The sequence below is a fragment of the Meriones unguiculatus genome, chromosome 7, assembly GCF_030254825.1.
Source record: "Meriones unguiculatus strain TT.TT164.6M chromosome 7, Bangor_MerUng_6.1, whole genome shotgun sequence".
Lineage (NCBI taxonomy): Eukaryota > Metazoa > Chordata > Mammalia > Rodentia > Muridae > Meriones > Meriones unguiculatus.
The window spans coordinates 120,853,209-120,871,980 of NC_083355.1; the positions used below are offsets into that span (position 1 = coordinate 120,853,209).

At 51.5% G+C, this 18,772-nt stretch overlaps 1 protein-coding gene and 1 pseudogene across 1 annotated transcript in view; one reads left to right on the top strand and one right to left on the bottom strand.

Moving 5' to 3' along the window:
• Window positions 1-16,827, bottom strand: part of Dnah11 (dynein axonemal heavy chain 11) — a 266,833-nt gene extending 250,006 nt beyond the window's left edge. Inside the window, exons 1-7 of the mRNA XM_060388295.1 lie at window positions 16,149-16,827; window positions 14,479-14,613; window positions 9,519-9,715; window positions 8,141-8,330; window positions 7,000-7,099; window positions 4,667-4,878; window positions 696-929 (exon numbers count right to left, since the gene is read on the bottom strand). Coding sequence (XP_060244278.1) covers window positions 696-929; window positions 4,667-4,878; window positions 7,000-7,099; window positions 8,141-8,330; window positions 9,519-9,715; window positions 14,479-14,613; window positions 16,149-16,511 — 1,431 coding nt within the window. The 5' untranslated portion in view covers window positions 16,512-16,827. The remainder of the gene's footprint in view (window positions 1-695; window positions 930-4,666; window positions 4,879-6,999; window positions 7,100-8,140; window positions 8,331-9,518; window positions 9,716-14,478; window positions 14,614-16,148) is intronic.
• Window positions 16,828-17,284: 457 nt separating this feature from the next.
• On the top strand, window positions 17,285-18,366 carry LOC110550758 (prohibitin 1-like; annotated as a pseudogene).
• The last annotated feature ends 406 nt before the right edge of the window (window positions 18,367-18,772 follow it).

Below are 18,772 nucleotides of genomic sequence, written 5' to 3' on the forward strand. Positions count from 1 at the left end.
CTACATCTGTGACGCACATGGCAGTGTGAATGCCAGCAGGAGAGGACTGGGCGAGGATCATGACCCTGAAGCAGCCTGAGGCCAGTCTGGGCTACACAGTGAGACCCTGTCTCAAGAATACGTGAGGGATGTTTAAAAAAAAAGCGGCAGTGTGAAACTTTAAGTTATCGAGTTAGTTTTTAGGTGTGAAATTTACTGTAAGTTTCATAAATTTCTTTTCAGCATTTCTGGGAAGAGGAAGTTTCCTGTTTCACAAATCTCCACCAGCATCAGGGAATTATGTCTAGCCACTCACTAGTCAAGAGGTTTAATTAGTCTCGGGTAATAACGGTTAAAAACCAACAAACAGCCCTGAATAAAAAGCAATGTGTGTTGTTGTTTCGGCACTTTGGAGGCAGAAGCAGAAGGATAGAGAGTTCAAGACCAGCCTGAGCCACATACTGAGGCCCTGTCTCAAAAAAAGCAAGGGCCAGGGTGTCAGTCAGTGTAGATGGACTGACAGGAACACAGAACCAAGGGTGACCCCAGTACCATAGAAAAGAAAGGAGGAAAGAAGACAGAAGGGAGAAAAGAGAGAGAAACAGCAGCCTCACTCTCCCCTCATAGCAGACCCTCCCATCACACATATCACACGACAAGATACTGGCTTCTTGACCTCATCCACACATGATTAGATCAAGGTAATAAGTGAATACCTCTATTTTTACTAGCCGGTCAACAAATTTGTTAAATCTGGCAAACACCAGGTCAGAGTGGAAATCCCAGGGCCTCTGCTCTGTGCTTCCCGTGAAAGAGCTTGTCAGTCCTTTCCACTGTTTGAAGAAAGAGTTTCGGAAAGTCTTTAGGACGCTGATGGCCACCTGCACCTTCTCCAGTGAGTCTTCAGTTTCCCCCTTCAAGAGCTCTTCAGGTGATAAGTATGTTCTTGCCTAGAATTTAGTTAAAAGGAACCATGATCAAAACCACATTTTTAAATTGTAATCCTCTGTTTGAGTTAAACATTTTAAGTGGCAGTTTCTAACACTGATGTAATCATGCTATTGAGACATAAAGCACAAACTCTAGAAACGTGGCTGCCTGGGTGTTGAGGGCGCCCTTCCATGTGAGGATAAAGCACAGCGGAAACTGCTCGTGGCTGCCTGGGCGTTGAGGGCGCCCTTCCATGTGAGGATAAAGCGCAGCGGAAACTGTTTCTAGCTTTATGTATCTAGTGAAGCCTACAGTTTCACTAAGCCTCACATGAATGACAGTGAAGACTTTGCACAGATATTCCTACCAACCAATACTCTGGACAACCAGATTGTCACATAAGGAAACCACAAGCCATGGGGGCCATCGCCAGAACACAGACACTCTCCTGGAGCTGGGGGCTGCCTGTGAAGGCAGGAGGGCCTGGCTGTGTGGGCGCTATCTCTGGAAACTCTTCCCCAGGAGCAGACTTGTTTTGATGGGAAGCAAATGAAGCCACATAGGGCACGTGATCAAGCTGAGCTACGCCACATGAACTTGACTTTTAAAATGGAGGCGGGAGAGAGAGGGACAGAAGCAACAGAGAAGACCAGTGCGTCTGTGCCGTCTGAAGGGGAAACAGACAAGCACCTGAATGAAGAGAGCAGGAATAAACTCCCGAGGCTCTGACAACACCAACACGATTTCCGAGGTACAGACAGGTGAAAAGAGATTGTGGCCGCCAAACCAGCCCCACAAACACCACAAGGACCACTTGGCACTGGAGAAAGAATAAGTGTAGCCAAGAGCCTCTGAGAGGAAACAAAGGGCGTCACCGCTGCTCTACAGGGCAGGACCAAGCACAGATGACAAAATGGTCACCACACATTCTCCACGACCACTGAAGCGTCCACAGCGCCAATGCCCCAACCAGAAGGCAAGGTAACTGAGTGGCTAAGGCACAGGATCCGCCTCTTGCTGTCTACAGAAGCACCTTGCTTCAAGAACAACCATGTATTGGAGTGAAAGGAGTGTTTTAAAGATCCCAGATGTATGGAAGAGGTCCACTGATGTAAGAGCCCTGCTGAAGATGCCTCACAGTGTGGTCGTGGCGCCCGGGAAAGTCGGGCTGGAAATGAGCGCAGCCTCCTCCTGATGGCTGCTGGGAGAGGAGGGTACTACAAGCCACCCCGGCCTGAGCCTGTGAGCGAGGCATGAGCGCAACAGTGGCACAGCCGTGTGGGGTGGCCACCAGCTCGCTGAGCAGACGGGTTGGCCACGGGGAGCTCACGCCTGGCACTGCTGTGCCTGTGGCCAGAGAGGCCCCAGACCTGGAGGAGGAGGCACTAACACCGAAACGTGTGCTTCCTCACACCGTCCTCGGGCCCAGGGCTAGTGCAGGGTTCACCCTTATCGGAGCAGCTTTTCACAGTGGGTGGGTTTAACAAGGAGAACCAGAAACAATGAGTGCAGAGCCTAAGTGACCGACTGTGGCGCTCGTCCTCAAGGGGGACATATGCGCATGCGCACGCGCGCGCGCGCGCGCGCGCGCGCGCGCGCGCACACACACACGCACGCACACACACACACACACACACACACACACACACACCCTTCCCTTGAGGCCCATGGAGCATCACAAAGAGCGGACAGAGTCTAACAGCCAGAGGTCGTGGAGGACCATTGAAAACCAGTTCCTCCAGACACGACAGGCAGCTGTGAGCGTGCAGACTCAACAGCTGCAGCGGCCACCTGTGCAAGCTGGTGGCCGCAGGCAGCACTCCAGCACCAGTGGCAGCATGGCGGGGATGGCACCGGGCGAGGCCAGCTGCATCTGGAGGTGCGGCCTGGCCGCGTGCCCTGCTACGGTGGACAGTCCTCCGGACAGGCCCACGCATGCGGTGCAAGGGTAACGGGCGCGGCAGACCGCGTGTGCGATGGGCAGACGCCAGGAGTAAGGAGCGAGAGAGCTTTCTCGAGGGCGCGGCAGCTCTAGCTGTCACACAGACCGGGAACCGAGACGCTGGCCGCGAGGCCACCAAGCCGACCTCACAAGCTGCCAACCACAGGGCCTTGCGGCGCGGCGGTTCGGTAATTTCCAGACTGAGGAGGCCCTTCGCGGGGTCGGGGGGAGTTCTGGCTAAACGTGCAACAAGCCTCTCCTGCCTCACGTGGAGGTGTGAGGCAGCAGCAGCTCACCCCCCCACCGGGCAAGACAGAGTTTGTCACTCACAGGACAGAAGGAGAAGGACAGCGGAGGGCACGCTGAGAGCACAGTGAGGCACCGGCCCGCTGCCACCCACCGTCCGCCAGCAGCCAGGGCGCTGGCCATCATCTTCCACCCACCCTCCGCCAGCAGCCACGGCGCTGGCCATCATTGGGCAAGGAGGACGACTCATCTTTGCTGAGCGGCTGCTGAGTGCCAGGGGCCGCCCTCTCTCCGCCCCTCGTGGTGCCGCTAACTGGGGACGGGGGCTGAGAGGGCGTAGCTCCCCACAGGTGGGTGGCTCAGAGTGCAGCTGGTGCGTGCCCAAAGCCCTCTTACACACACTCTGCGCCAGAGGACACAGGAGGGGAAGTAACAGGTCAAGGGCACCATGAGAGCAGGGGTTGTCAACCGTGCCTCACGGGCCTGCACATCAGCTGTTTACGTCACAGCTCAGAACAGCAGCAAGGTTGGCTACAGTGGCGGCTTGCAAGGCGACTGTGTGGTTGGGGTCCCCACGGCATGAGGCGCTGCAGTGAAGGGCATGGCGTCGGGAAGCCTGTATCAAAGCCCCAACGCCCACATCTGCAGATCGGGGTGTGACGTCAGCTCTGAGCAGAGCCCGAGGACCAGCAGGTTGACACCGTCCTCGCCCACACAGCCAGCTCTGGGCCACACTGGGCTGCTGACGCTGGTTTTCCGTCTTGTTTTGTTTTCCTGACACTGGGCTTCCAACACAACCAGATCATGGCCGTAGAGGATGAGGAACTGGCTGGTGACCAAACAGCGAGCTTCCTCGACAGAACCTGCCCCCCGCCCCCGACTGCTGGCGGACACCATGAAAAGCCGACTGTGTGTTTGCTACCCCGGGTCATTCAGGGTGCCGCAGCTCCGGACAGCCGAGGCCACTGCGTGGTGCCCAAGCCTCTGGCAGCTCTCACTGGGTATGCTCAGGGCTGGGTGTGCTGGGGCTGAGAGCTCTCATCCTCATGTCCTTTGTGGACGCAGGAATGAAAGTTCACACAAAGGGATTCGGAGGTGTGGAGTTGGGGGCAGGCAATCCTTTAGAAAGAGACCGCTCCCAAGCTGAGCAAGGAGCACAGAAACTAAGCAAATTTAGAAACAGTGGACCCATCTCTTTCCGTATAACGCGTCACTGGTTTTGAAGGCTAATCGATTTGAGTAGTTTTCTTCCTTCACTTTCCAAAGCTCTCCCAGAAGCCTGTGCTCCTGTGGAGACTCCAGGAAACTTCAGAGGACAAAGCAGGCTGCTTCCCCTCCTGGCCTCTTCACTCGGTTCGCTTAAGCAAACAGATCCCAGAAACAGCCTGGCCTTTGGCTCCCAGTCATCTGGAGCTCGGCCTGAGAATAGTGAGATGTGAAGCGGCCCCGGCCCCCCAGGCGCTGAAGACGGAGGGGAAGGCTGCCACGGGGATTTGCCTTCGTGAGGCTGGGCCACGACCACTGGGTTAACGGCACCTTGTCACGGCAGCGACTGTCGATGCTCCCTACCTGCTCCACGAGGAGGTTACAGAACTCCTGCTGCAGGACAGTGATCCGCGAGGGCGTGTTGTAAAAGGAGGAGCAGCTCCAGACCAGGCAGATGGTGTGGAAGAGCGGGGCTGCCAGAGCGCGGGCCTGGGGGAACTCGGCCTCCCGCAGGCCTCGGATGTGGCTCCTCAGAGGCCTCAGGTGAAGCTCCACGTCACGGGCTTCCAGAAGTGCTGAGCAACAGAAGTGCCATGCACGTCACACAGTGTCTTTTTAAATTAAAAAACACTCACGTGTCCAGGACAGCTGCCCCCACACTCAGATGCTGCCCTCTTCCCCGTGCTGTGATTTGTCCCAGTCTCCACTCAAGCAGCTCAGAGTCTCAGACTGCCATGTGTGAGCAGCCTCCCGGACAGCACTGCTCGGGTCACTCACACAGTAAGGAACTGTGCCTGGAGCCCCTGGGAAGGAAGCCTGGAGCTTGGAGAGCTGTGCAGTCCCTCAGAGAGCTCGTGGGAATAGAGCATCTGCTCATGTGCGTAGCCACCTCACAGCCAGTGACATGCTTCCCCAGCATGCTCGGGACAGGCACAACGCGCCCCTCATCCCAGTGTCCTGTGGGTGGCTGGTGCAACAGGCAGGAAAGCTTCTACTGTGCTATCTACTGAGATCTCATCAGAGTTGTTAGGCCTGGTGGCCGGGAAGGAGGTGTGCCAATCCATGACATGGCTGATCTAAATGAGACGTACACTATGTAAAGACCAAGCCGATAGACACTTTTGTTGAATGAGAACCATGTCAAGCATGTAAGAGTTAAAGATCCTCACTCTGATCCTGAAACTGCCTCTCACCCAGAGTGAGTTGTAGGTTATATTTAAAGGTGAAGAACAAAGCTAAGCTCACTTTTTTGTTATCCCCAATGATTCGTGTCAAAGACAAATAAGAAAATCCTGCTGACCTTCGTCACTCACACCCACCGCTGACCCTGATAAGTAACCGGCTCGGCCTTCCACCAGGGAGAAAATCTCGAGAAGAAAGAAAATTCTGAGCTGTTTTCTCTTCCAGGTGATGTGTGTGCTGAGATGCGTGTGTGTTTATCAGTGTTCACTTAGAAACTAAATGACAGCCCCACAGTCATTTACATTAGTCGCATGTGCTAAGCATGCCTGCTCAGGTTACTCTGAAGCATGATTTGACGTGACTCTCCCGTGACCGTGGGTTTGAAAGGTGTTTCTCCCTGAATCTCCAGGTTGTGTTCTGCAGCTCTCTGGGACGCATTCCCACTGCTATGTTCTCATGAAGACTTCCTCTTATATCAACAGAAGACGAATGTCACTCGCTTGCATTTACTGAGGGCATGAATGCCACGCGCTCAGCTCCAGGTACCTAAACCTATCCACCAGCTCTCAGAGGGTAGAGTTTCCTTCCAGGGAACCCTGCCTAAGAGACACTTCTGCTCATCATGGTTGGGATGGGGACGGCGGCCAGCATCATGACAACGGTGAGCAACACTGGCCTTTGCCTCGTAGCACATCCACAGTGGGGGTGTGCGCAGGACAACTCAGCCCCGGAAACCAGGGTCCTAGCAACTTCCAGAGTGAACAAGCTGAGACAGAACTAGAACTTGGCTCTAAGGAGCCACCCTTAACCAGCCCTCCCCGTCCTTTCAAACCAAGTCTTGGAGGCAAATGTAAAAATAGACACTTCAAAGTGAATTTTAATTACTTCCAAATGGCACATGGGAGAATACAACTGTTCTGATGTTGGAAACAAGCAAAATGCAGAAGCAGTTGTCTGTTTGGCTGTAATCCTAGCCTGTGTCCTTCAGGGCCACATATACCTGTCTTTGCTTAAACACGGACAGATAGTGAACAAGTCAGGAGAGTGGGGAGCGCTGCCCTCTTTGGGAGGGATGAAGGAGGACACGGAGGACTAACACGAGGAGAGAATTTTAGGTGGGTACCTTCTCGCAGTTTCTAGGGGTCTAAGCCTCACCGAGACCTGCACGGTGACCCAGCACATGTCAACCGAGGAATCAGGAATCAAGCCCGGGGTAAACCCCTAGCATGCTCACAGCCCAGGCGCTGTCTGCAAACCTCTGCCAAAGGTTCTTCCTTCCTTTATACGCCTTCCAGCTAAGCCTCCCCTTGAGGCCATTGTCTGCGTGGACAGCAGATGAACTGACAAAGATTTGTGTCCCAGGAAAATAGAGACGAAGACAAAGCGGCCGTAAGAAGTGTGAGCGCTCCGTGTGCACACCGAACAGACCTCAGGGTGAGTAGGCAAACGGGGAAGGAGACTGAGACCACAGCCTGTGCCGTCCCCGGCCCGAGGGCGTGGGCGGGGAGTCTTACCATTTTCCACAGTGGTGAAGATGCCCTGCAGAGCAGGAAAATAGCTGCTTTGTCTTGCTCTCAGTATCTTAACCATCTTGAGGACCACAGGAGCCTGAAGCTAACATGGGCAAAATACTTGAATAAATATAGAAGCTACATTACCAAATAAATCTACTCTCTGATACAAATAAATATCACAGTGTTCCACTCATTCAATATGCACAGCATTTTAATTGCATCTATTTTTTATTTTGGGTATGTATACACAGGTATGTGGAGGTCAGAGGTCAACATACTGGGGTCACTTCTCTCCTTTTACCCTGTGGGTACCAGGGATCAAACTCAGGATATCAGGCTTGACACCAAGAGCCACCTTACTGAGCCACTTTCCCTGCTGAGCCGCCTTACTGCTGCTAGGAACAGAATCTGAGACTCAGGGGCATATTGGTTTCAAGATGAAAAATAAGTTTAAATACATGTTTTCAAAAGTTTGTGTTTTATTATTAATGATCTGTTCAGAATATCTCCAACCAAGAGATACATGAATGAACAGTTTTTAGATTTGTTTAAGTCAGTCGACAGGAAGCACTCAACAGAGACCAAAGTTAGTTCTTTCATAGCCAAGCAACAGCGCGTTCCTCTCCAAACCAAACTGACCATAGCGATTGCACTCATTAGTTGTATGTCACTGAGAGGGACTCTCGGTGGAGATGAATGGAAAGACCTGCCCACAGGCAAGTCTCTAAGCCTTGTCTTCTCTAGCCTCGCCCACTGGATGTGGTGCTATGAAAAGCAGGCTGTGCAGGCCATAGGGGCCAAGTCAGTGAGCAGCAGCCTCCAGGGCCTGGCCTTGAGTTCCTGCCACGATGTCCTTGGAACAGGGACTGCAAACTCTGAGCTAAAATAAACCCTTTCCTCCCACAAGTGCTTTTGGTCATGGTTTTATCACACTAAGGCAGGGATTAAACCCTGTCACATCTAGCCTTCTCCCGTGGAGCCACTCTTTGTCCTGTTAAATAGGATTCCAGTGATCCAGATGCTTCCAGAATTTCCTGCGAAGGCAACCAGCCTCCATCCCCATTAGCTTAAATGCTGTCCTGTAGACAGCAGTGTGGACTGTGAGACTCTTACAGTGACAATCCCAGCAGCCTCCACTCACTTGACGGTATATGCAATTGAGGTTGTCGTGCCGCAGAGCCCAGAAGTCCAGCTCCGTCTCAGGGGTGGGGTGGAGGCCGTTCAACAGAGGCTGTGCCGAATCTTTGTCTAAAATTTCTTGGATCTGATGTGACCATTTAATGACCACAGATTCAATGGCATGGAGCAGTCTCCTCTCGTCTGATTGTAGCCTATAAAGATTATAAAGTATTAATAAAAGCACCCAACCGTGACTATCCAAATAAAGACAGCATACTCAAGTTTTTTATGCATTTATGAACTAGTTTTCTCAATATAAATCCTCCAAAATCTACTCTTTTTGTGTTCCTGAGTGGACTTGAAAGGGGCAGGGAGAAGATGAGGGAGGGAGGGTGGGTTTGGGAGCAAATGAGGGAGAGGGATACAGCTGGGATACAAAGTTAATAAACTGTAACTAATATTAAAAAAATAAATTTAAAAAAAAAAAGAAAGAAAGAAAACCACAAGAGTTGAGCCTGGGAGGAGCAGAGCCAAGCTGTGTCTTTCTAACGTGACAGGGTCCGGCACTCCTGGCTGCTGCACCAGGTCAAACCGGTCAAGGAAGGCTGAGCCAGCTTTCTAAGCGTGTGGCTCAGTGTAGCTCGGCATTTTCCTATGGGTGGCCCCAGGCCGTGAGTTCATGTTGGTAGCACAGACTGGACTGGGGGGGGGGGAAGGGTTACTTAAAAAAAAAAAAAAAGTAGGGCCAGAAGTTGGGAGGGGGCTGGGAAGAGGAAGGAGAATCGGTGGGAAGAACAGAAGTATGAAATCCCCAAAGAATAAAATTACTGTGCTAAAAAAAACAGATAAATGAAAGCTGGGGAGATGGCTCAGTGGTCAAGAGTGCCTGCTGCTCTTCCAAAATCCACGTCAGATGGTCCATAAGCATGTGGAATTTCAGGCACTCTACCCAACACAACTGCACAAATTACGCATGCTATAAACTAACAATTAACAATAAAAAATAAAATGAATTAATAATAAAATTGCCAAAATCTTAAAAACCATTTTCCTAGAAGAACACTGTTGAGCTCATGGTAACTGCGGGTTTTCCTCAGATCGTGTACTTGAAGGATGAAGATATACCTCAGGGGTGGAGCGCGCAGAATCCAGCCGTGGCGCTGGAAGCCTGTGGCCCCAATGTTGGCTGTGCGTGCAGAAGACCAGAAGTCGAAGGTCACCCTGGGCTACATAGTAAGTTTGAGGTCACAAGACCCTGGGCTGCACATGACCCCGCTTCAAGAAATGTTTACTTTAAAGGATATAAACACGCTTTAAAACCACACGTCTAAAGTAACTCTTCTGCTAATAGTTGAGAGGCGTGGGATGTCAGCCTTCCTCTTCAGCACACTGACGCGTACCTGGCCACTGAGCAATGCTGATCCATGTCAATGTTTTCTGCAACTGTTGGGATTGGTAGATGAGTTCTTCTGGATATTTTGCCCCTTAAAATATGCACCTTGTTTTTCATGACTTCTGTGTGACGTTCCACATCTTGTGAAATAAAACATGACCAGGACTCATGATTGTTCCTGTTGGAGAGAACTGGGACCAGTATCTAGGGAGAGAACATTTTCAAAGTAGTTAGTTGCCAACAGTGAGTGCCTTTGAAATCTTTTGCTGCTATTGTGCAACATTTTCTTGTCAACAAAGCCACTCAATTCCATGAATAACCTTGATGATCCCAAACCTACGAGAGGTGAACCAAGTCCGGTGTCCATTTATGGTGATCACTGGACTACAGGCTCTCTGAAAACAGAGAAATGTTACAGCTTGCCCTTCCGTGAATCCATTCACCGAGCATTCACTGCATGTCTCAATTCACAGTATACTGATCAACTCAGATACTTCAGCCCATACTCAAACTTATGTGGAGTGAAGTTTCTTAGTTCAAGTTGAGCTGCTGGCTGAGGTACCGACAATCGCATGGAGACTAGCAGAGACCAAATGTTCTCTGGGTGTGTGGCTTCCCAGTGGGTCAACGTTTGGCCAGTAGAGAGGTGTCCACTCAACCACAGGGACCTTTTGGGAGCTCTTTTTCCACAACAGGAGGAACATCTGCAAAGCCAGCTGTGTGAAAACACGTAAACATTTGCCCTGAGCACGGGGTATGGCTTTGTAGGATAAAGTGCTTGACGTGCAAGCCTGGGGCCCTGAGTCCCCAGAACGCATGTACGGCCGCATGTGCTAGAGAAGTAGGGAGTGAGACAGGGCATTGCGATCCCTGTTTCCTGCAAGGCTTCAGGATGCTCATTTACAATCTCTGCCCTCAACAGCCTTGGGGAGGGGGAGGTCCAGAAGCTGCGCCTTCCCCATAATAACTCCCACAACTAGAAGCCCATGCTTTTATGCCTAAGAACAGAACACCGACCCGCAGCTAAAGTGACAGGGTATCAGGAAACCATTGCTGGAAAGGTCACTTGGCTTCCCTCTTTCGAGGGTCACAGTAAACGGGGTGCCATGGTCTCTACACTTCTGACTCTCCCACTGCTCTGTCAGAATCCTGGCCTCTAAGTCTGTGCAGTTGGAGGCTCTGCTCCGGTCAGGTGGCCAGCTCACCTAGCAAATGGGACTGATGCTTGAAGGGGGGAGCACTTGCCCCTTTCATCACACGGGCACATGGCTTGAACAGACCCACCTGGAACCAGAAACCAGCGCTACAGGCAAATTCAAACTTGCCAGCAATCTCCTCTCAGATTTCCAGCCCTCGGGACCTAAGAATTAAACTGTTTTGTACAGAAGACTTAGTCTGCAGCATTTTGTTACAGCACCTCCCCCAGGGTCAGCAAGCAGGAAGTCAGAGTCACCACCGCTGGGATGAAACACCGTGATCTAAGCAAGCTGAGGAGGAAAGGGTTTGGCTTACACTTCCTCATCACAGTTCATCATCAAAGAAAGTTAGGACAGGAACTCAGCAGGGCAGGACCTGGAGGCAGGAGCTGACACAGGCCACGGAGGGTGCTGCTTACGGACTCAGCCTGCTATTTTATAGAACTTGGGACCACCCGCCCAGGAATAGCACCACCCACAGTAGGCTCAGCCCTCCCTCGTTAATTACTAATCAAGAGAGTGCCCTGCAGTCAGATGAATCTTATGGAGACTTTCTCCTAATCAAGGTTTGGTCTTTTCAGATAACTAGCTTGTGTCTGGTTGAAAAACTAGCCAATGCGCACTCCGAAATATTCATCTAGTGACACAAGGATAACTGTAAGGACAGGTGGAAGACCAGAAGGTCAGCTTCAGCTTGCACTCTAACTACACTGCTGGGGAGACTCGAGGAAGGGGTGGCTCTCTCTGCAGCAAACAGAGACCCTGGCTGTGGAGACTACACGCTCCCTGGAACACAGCTATGACCCACTGTCCAGCTGCCAGTTACGAAAGCTGCATGTGTGCCCTTGCCGACCCTTGGGACATTGGCCCTGCAGACCTGTACTTCTGGCTCGTTCACAGCCTCATCTGGAAGGGAATGCCAGCTGTAACACAATTGTGACATTCTTGCCTTTTTTTTTCTGCCCAGTGAGCATCTCAGATTGTTCCCAACATTAAACCCAAACTGTGTTTATATTAAAGATTAAACTAAAACAAAAGGCATGAAAGCAAAAGGCAGGAGGAGGAAGTTTTGATAAAGAGTAAGCATGATAGAGCATATTATATACACATAGAAAATGTGCCAATAAAATGCAGTTTAATATAGTTTAATAAAAATTAACCCCAAATCTCAGAGTGGCTTATGCCTTCTATGGATATACACATTTTCACTCAAACCATACTGTAAAAGTTGTGAGAATTCTGGTATGGGACCAATTCAGAGAAATATTAAAGTTTCAAGTTTTCTATTGCATTTTGCAAATCACAGGTCTGCTACACCCACACCAGTATCGCCATGGTAGCATAAGCTACAGGGTGGGGAATATGATTTCTCCAGAAATACACCCCCTGGAAGGTCCCTGGCAAACTCATCCCACTTGGAAAAGAGACGTGTTCTGAGATTTCTACGCTTCTTCAGTTGTGGCTCTGGGGCTGGAATAGTGAATTCTTTGATCTTTTTCTGTGACACCTGAAACAGCACAACTAACTTTATAAAGAAATTTATTATTAGTAGATTGTTAAAGGCTTTAATAAAAATAAGTTTAAGGAAAGTAATGAATTAGATTTAGTATTAATAGGCATTAAGAATAGTAAAATAATAATAGGCTCCTTCTTAAGCAATAATAGCATGAGAGGTGCAGCTGGCAAGAGTTTCCCCCTCCCTTCAGTGCCTTGTTCCTAAGGAAGATCATAAATCTTGGGCAGGACATATGGGAGGAGGGTTAACAAAGGTGTAGTTAGATTTTGATATAGAGAGGGACTTTGGCAGGCATCTGACTTAGCTCCTGACTTTCCTCTTCATTGGTTAGCAATAATGAAACTATATTTGAGGTTTCTTTTCCTTTGTTTGCTCTGATCAAAAAGTCTTTAGGCCAAGATTATTCGTGGGTACTGCTTTATGTTTGACTACATTTTGAGTTAAAATGTAAACTTTGTATTCTTGGTAAAAGTCTAAATGTTCTGGGAAGTATGCCAATTTTAAGGTGCTTCCTTGTGAGATCACTATAAAAATACCAGCTTGACTTCAGTAAAGTTGCAGCAGAGTCAAAACCATCAAGGTGTCTCTGTCAATTCTTCGCTGAAACCGTGTCTGCCTGTCCAAAGCCTTGTTCTCCCACGGACGACGGGAGCCCGACTGGTCCGTGGCACAGGTCATAGAGTAAGAACTCACCAAGTCCCAAGTGGCCCTGCCAACCCCCATCAACAGGCAGAAAACTCGATCTTAAGCTGTTTCAAGCTCCGCTGGATCTTACAGAAGATTCAGTGTAGTAAAAATGTCTCGAGTGCCTGCTCCATTCCAAAACGGCTCCAAGTACCCAGCACAGAAAACCCCTCTCTACAGCAGCTACGACCAAGGACGGGGTGCCCATGCATTAGGGCCAAGCCAGAGCCTTGGGTAGCCCGAAGACAACAAGAAAGGCCTCCTTCCACAAGGGAGACACGGAGGGAGACCGGGGGCAGGTGCGGTCTGTCAGGCTAGCGCGCCCAGCAGTACCCTTTCCTGCCACTGACTTGCTCTCAGCAGGAGTGCGCTGGCTACCGGGTCCAACCAAACGGTCAGACGGAGGTGCGGACCCGTGGACAGACCTAACTCCGAGGTTCCCAAGGCTCGCTGAACTCGGGACGCTCCCGGGACCCTGGACCTACTCTAGCCTCGCCCTGACTGCAGGAGTTCTGGATTAAGCAGTGAGAGGCGAGCCCTCGGGGTTGGTTCATCCAAAGCGCCCTACACCCCCACCAGGTGAGCCTCATAGCCAGCAAAGTCTGAACATTCCTGCTCTAGGTCCGTGGAGCCTGGTCATGCTGGCGCTCTCGTCCCTAGCGTCTGTGGACGAGCAGCTTCTCCGGTTTGCCTAGGCCCAGACCAACTGAGCTGGTGAGCACCCACAAGCCATCAAGGTGGCCCCCGCCGTGTTAAAACGCCACTCACCGGTTCAAGCACTGGGTTAGTCTGTTTTTGTTACTGTGACAAAGTCCCTAAGACAGAGCAGGAAAGGCTTCCTTTGACTCGCATTTCAGAGTGCTGTGGACACGGCGTTGGCCGGGCCACGCTCAGGTCTCAGACGGCAGACATTCATCTCACAGCAACGAAGAAGTAGAGAGAACAGGGGGCCATGGTACCTTCAGCCAGCCCTCAGTGACCTGGTTTCTCCCTAGGAGGCCCCGCCTCTTAAAGGGCCTGCCACATCTCCCCCGGCTGCAGTGTAAGCTTTGATAAGGCCAGACCCAACCTACAGCACAGGGAAGGGGATCTGTGAGCAATTACTAAACTTCACTACTGCTTTCCATTCTGTGACCTACATGACACTCTATTTACTACTTTCTAACAGGAATTTGAAAACTGGATGCCACTGGAAAATGGTACCAGTGTTCCAAAGTGGAAGCTCATTTCTACTCTGGTACCAGTGTTCCAAAGTGGAAGCTCATTTCTACTCTGGGAGTCACACCTTGAGCCTATGGCCAGCTGACAAGACCTAGTCGGCTCAGGTCAGCAGGTAAAGGCCTCCAGTATTTTAAAGGCGTAAGGGAAGAGCTGGGAGAAAGGGAGGGAGGAGCTGACAGGTAGCAGACTAGTCAGTGTTGACGAGCAGTGGCTGAGCTGACAAAGGGAGCTAAATGGGATCATTCTGTCCACCTAGCCAAGGAGACTGCGCCTTCTACATGCTCTTTTTAAGCAGCCAGACAAGAGTCTGAGGGGAAGAAAAGACTTGGACACTAAGGACAGATCAGTACCTCTTCCAGGAATGCAGTCACATGTGTGAGCAATGACACAGGTAGCTCTCCCAACAAAAGCGTTCGGGAGGAGCCTCCTTCTTCAGTCCTCTTCTTGGCGAGATACACCAGCTTGTGCCTTGAGTCTCTCGGGAGCTGGAACAAGAGCAAGATAATTAGTTGGAGCTCACTTTGTTAACAAGTAGGACCTGCTGTGTCCTGAGTGCAGCCAGGTGCCAACCGGAGAGGTACAACTCGGCACCGAGCCCATGTTTGCACACAGGGCTGCTCTGCGGCTCTTCTGTGTCCTGGGAAAGGTAAAATTGTCTTCTGTTACCAGATCAGCTCACACGTGTCAGAATCTCACTAACAGAACCTAAGAACTTTTCACTCCTCCTGAGATGCTTTGATGTTTGTCTTGTTTGGAAATAAGCCAAACTGAGCTAATGACAAGACAAAAGAGGTTAATTTGTATCTCTGTCGACGAGTCAAAAAACAGAATTGTTTAGGCAAGAGAGTGTAACAGTCCTGTAACTGTTGAGTCACTTGCTAAAGACTGCACTAGTTAGCTGCTGTGCTAAGAGAGCTGAAGGCTTCTTGACTTGAGTGACAAGCTTTTTTTTTTAAGTTATAATTAGGAGAACACCAAAACAAAGATACTAAAAACTGACCAAGCTGTAATGCAATCTTCTTGCTGTATGCTTATACTCTCTGACAGCCTACTCCACGCCTCTGCTAGTGAGCACAGGTCCTGGATGACGTCACCACTTTAGACATGAACCCTGGCCCGGCACTACTGGAAAGCAACCTTTGGGCAAGACTCCAGATTCAGAAAACAAGGAAGGAGCAGAGGGCGGGGAGAAGCGGAGTTATGTGTAACTTTGCAGAGCACACTAGTGCAAACTAGTCCGGAGCTACTAGCCTTTACAGTTGGAGGGTAGAGACGTCGTGGCGCTGAGATGTTTGTTTCCCAGCACCCACGTGGTGGTAACGGACCATGTAATTCCAGTTCCAGGAAGCTCACGGCCCTCCTCTGACCTCCAAGGGCACCAAGCGCTCAACACACATGGTGCACAGACACACATGCAGGCGAACGTGCACACATAAAAACAGACTGTATCTTCTAAAAATAGCTTACAATAACCAAGACGAGGAAGTTACTAATAATCCAATTTATGCAACAAAGAGTTCTTTCTGTGTTTACGCGACCAGTGTAAACACAGCCAGTCTTGTTTGTTGGTGGTTGTTGGCTTTCTGGGTTAGATTTTTGTTCGGTTGGGGCCTCATTTGTTCACGGTTTGACGAGGCCGCATGGGGTAGCCCTGGATGTCTTGCTATGCAGACCAGGCTGGGCGCGAACACCCAAGTGCCAAGATGCTCGTGTTTTGTTTGTTTGGTTTAGTTTTTAGATTATTTCTTCCCAAAACAAAGTTGGCAGATACTGAGACAAAACACACAAGGTGTTGGGGCTTTGCCACTTCGCTATCGCTGTTTAAAAGGACAGGACCCCGGGGTCCCACCGGGGCTGAAACAAGTGATTTGGCCCAAAAGCTCGTCTGGCATCCTTCTGTACAGCTAACTCCACCAGCAGGCGTCTCTTCCAGAAAACTAACCCACAGCTCTCCTGCAGCGCCGGTGCTCACGGGACAGAGGCTTCTGCGGAGCCCGCGAGCCTCGCAGGGCCCCCTTACCTCGGGGGAAGCCGAGAGCAGCCCCGCGGCCCCGACGCCGAACACCAGGCGGGCAGGACCTGTGCTCTCCAGAAAGCCCCGGAGGACGCGCCGCTGCTCCGAGCTCTGCAGGAAGCGGCTCCACGCCTCCTCCGCGAACCCCAGCGCGCGGCGCAGGCGGCCGCCCAGGTTGCGCACCCGCGGGTCCCGGGCGAAGCGCTGCGCTCTGCGCGCGGCCGCCGCCTCCTGGTCCTCGTCCTCCTCGTCCACCTGGTCCTCCTGGTCGGCCTGATCCTCCCGGTCGGCCTGGTCCTCCCGGTCGGCCTGGTCCTCCTGGTCCGAGGGGCTGAGACGCAGCACAGCGCCCTCCTCCAGGGCCGCCATCCTGTGCCTCGCGAGGACCCTCGGAGGCGCCCACCGTCCCCGAGGTCCCCGCGGTCCCCGAGCCGGCGCCCGCTGCTCTCCGCGCACTGCTGGACTCGTCCGAGGCGAGCTGGCCGGACCGCAGCGCGTCCGGTTGCCAGGGAGACGGAGGCCTCGCCGCGGCCCCGGAGCGAAGGCGGGGCGAGTCCTGGGCGCCCCGCGCGTCCTGCCAGAGAACTATGGGATTCACTCCTGGGCGTCTTGGGGCTCCCAGAAACTGTCCAGGACTAGCCAGCGGCTCTGGATTCAGCAGCACTGTCTTGAGCAGGTAATCCTGCTAAATGCGCATCGCTGCTTAGTACATCTCATGCCCAGAAAGCCGGGCTAAGCGCTCAATGTGCCCAAAGCAGTAAAGGAATGCTGGAACCTCTTGGCCAGCTTTAAAATCCCTTGCAAACATTGTCTTGTCTCCAGTTTAAAAAAATAAAATAAAGCTCTCTATTTAACTGTCCTAGTTGTCAAAGTCCAAGATCGAGGCACCACAAATCCTGATTCCCGTCTTCAGACCCCAAAAGAGACTGCAAAGTGCTCTTTGAAAAGGCCAGACGCCCCGAAAGACTCTAGCATTTGTCAGCGCAGGCGCGAGAGTTAAGGGGAAGAAGAATTCTATCTCAGAGGTGGAACGTGGCCGGAAGCCCTGGCTTCCATCCCCAGCGCCCAGACATCCTACTCATCTGTCATTCACTGATATTCCCATTAATAAAGTACCGTTTCAACTCCACCGGTCCCGCAGAATGCTGTCCTTGACAGTCCGAGGTTCAGTAAGGCTCGGACATCCTTACTGCTTTTCTTTGGGGTACGGCCTCTCATGGCCATCTATAAGCTTTTCTGGTTATAGTATCAGACTCTTGAATTTAAACACGTTTCTGGAAAGCCTTCTAAAGAGGTCACAGCCATCATCAAGTCAGTCTGATAGGCTGGGTTTGCATACGTCCTGGTTCCAGGGTGACCTTCTGTAAAGGACACGTCAGGTAAACCGAGGAAACGTGCGGTCTGTGAGGCTGGGGAATTGGTGTGGAGGTCAGAGTGAAAGCAGGTGAGTGGATGCAACAGAAGGAATTGCGGCTGCCGAGGTGTTTGAGGCCTTCGGAAGGTTCGGCCTAGTTGCAGGAAGCGTGAACTCCTCCGTGCGTAATGTGGATGCTGAGCACAGGGCAGCTGTTTGACCAACTCCCTGGAGAACAGGACATTGTGATGGGGGAGGGGCTCCCTTACCGCTCATGCCAGTCATCACCGGCAGCAAAGATCCTCTTCCGGCAGGGAGCCAACCAGCTTCCTCGCATCCAGGTCAGCTTCGGAGGATGAGTGGGTGCTTCCATCCGTCACCACAGACGTCACCACAGATCCTCACGTCGGTGATGGATCACCTCCAGGCTGGGGAACTGATTGCCAAGGGAGCTGGTCTCTGGCAGATGAGCGATGGCTTCTCAGAGCAAGCAGCAACTTCTGGGCTCATCCTGGATGGCCTGTCCCTGACACACCTGGCCTTTGGGAAGGAGTTCACGGAAGCTTGGCAGGAAGCGGGGAGGGCCATGTTTGTGGTGAAAAGGCTGAGCAGCAGAGAGCAGCCAACACCTCTGAGGGCTCCGAGGCAGCTGAGCTGATGGCCAGCTCAGTGGCCACGGCAGATGATGCCCTGACCGAGCTGCGAAAGCTGGGAGCTGCTGAGGACATTGCAGGCTCCCATTCCTCTCAGGACACCGACAGCCTGCCCTCAGGGCAGCACAGGGACCTTTCTCAAAAGCTGTGTCCCAGCTGCAGAGAAGACCTGCTTCTGTTTTGCAGGTGTGTGTTAGTTCCTGTGATCGTCCTTTAAAGCAGGTATCACTGGCTTTCAGGATTCTGAGGATTTTGTTGTTTTGTTTATTTGGCTGTGCTGTCAGCTGGTGAGTAATGTATTAACTGTAGTCCTGGGTTTAATATGTGGCTTCAGTAGTGTCTTATTACATTGGGTACTCCAGGGGTCAGGCCACTGTTTAAAATTGTAGCGGCCCTTGCTGCAGGTTCCTTAATCAATGTGGACAGTATTATTTCTTACTATGTTTGAAGTCTGTTTTGTCAAGTATTGGGACAGCAATGACTACTTGTTTCCTGGGTCCATTTGCTAAGAACCCCCTTTTCTGTCCACCTTTTCTGTTAAGGTGCATTCTTGAAGGTCACAAATGGACGGTGCTTGTTGTTAGGTCCAACCTAGTAGTCTGTGTGCTTTGCTTTGAGGAACT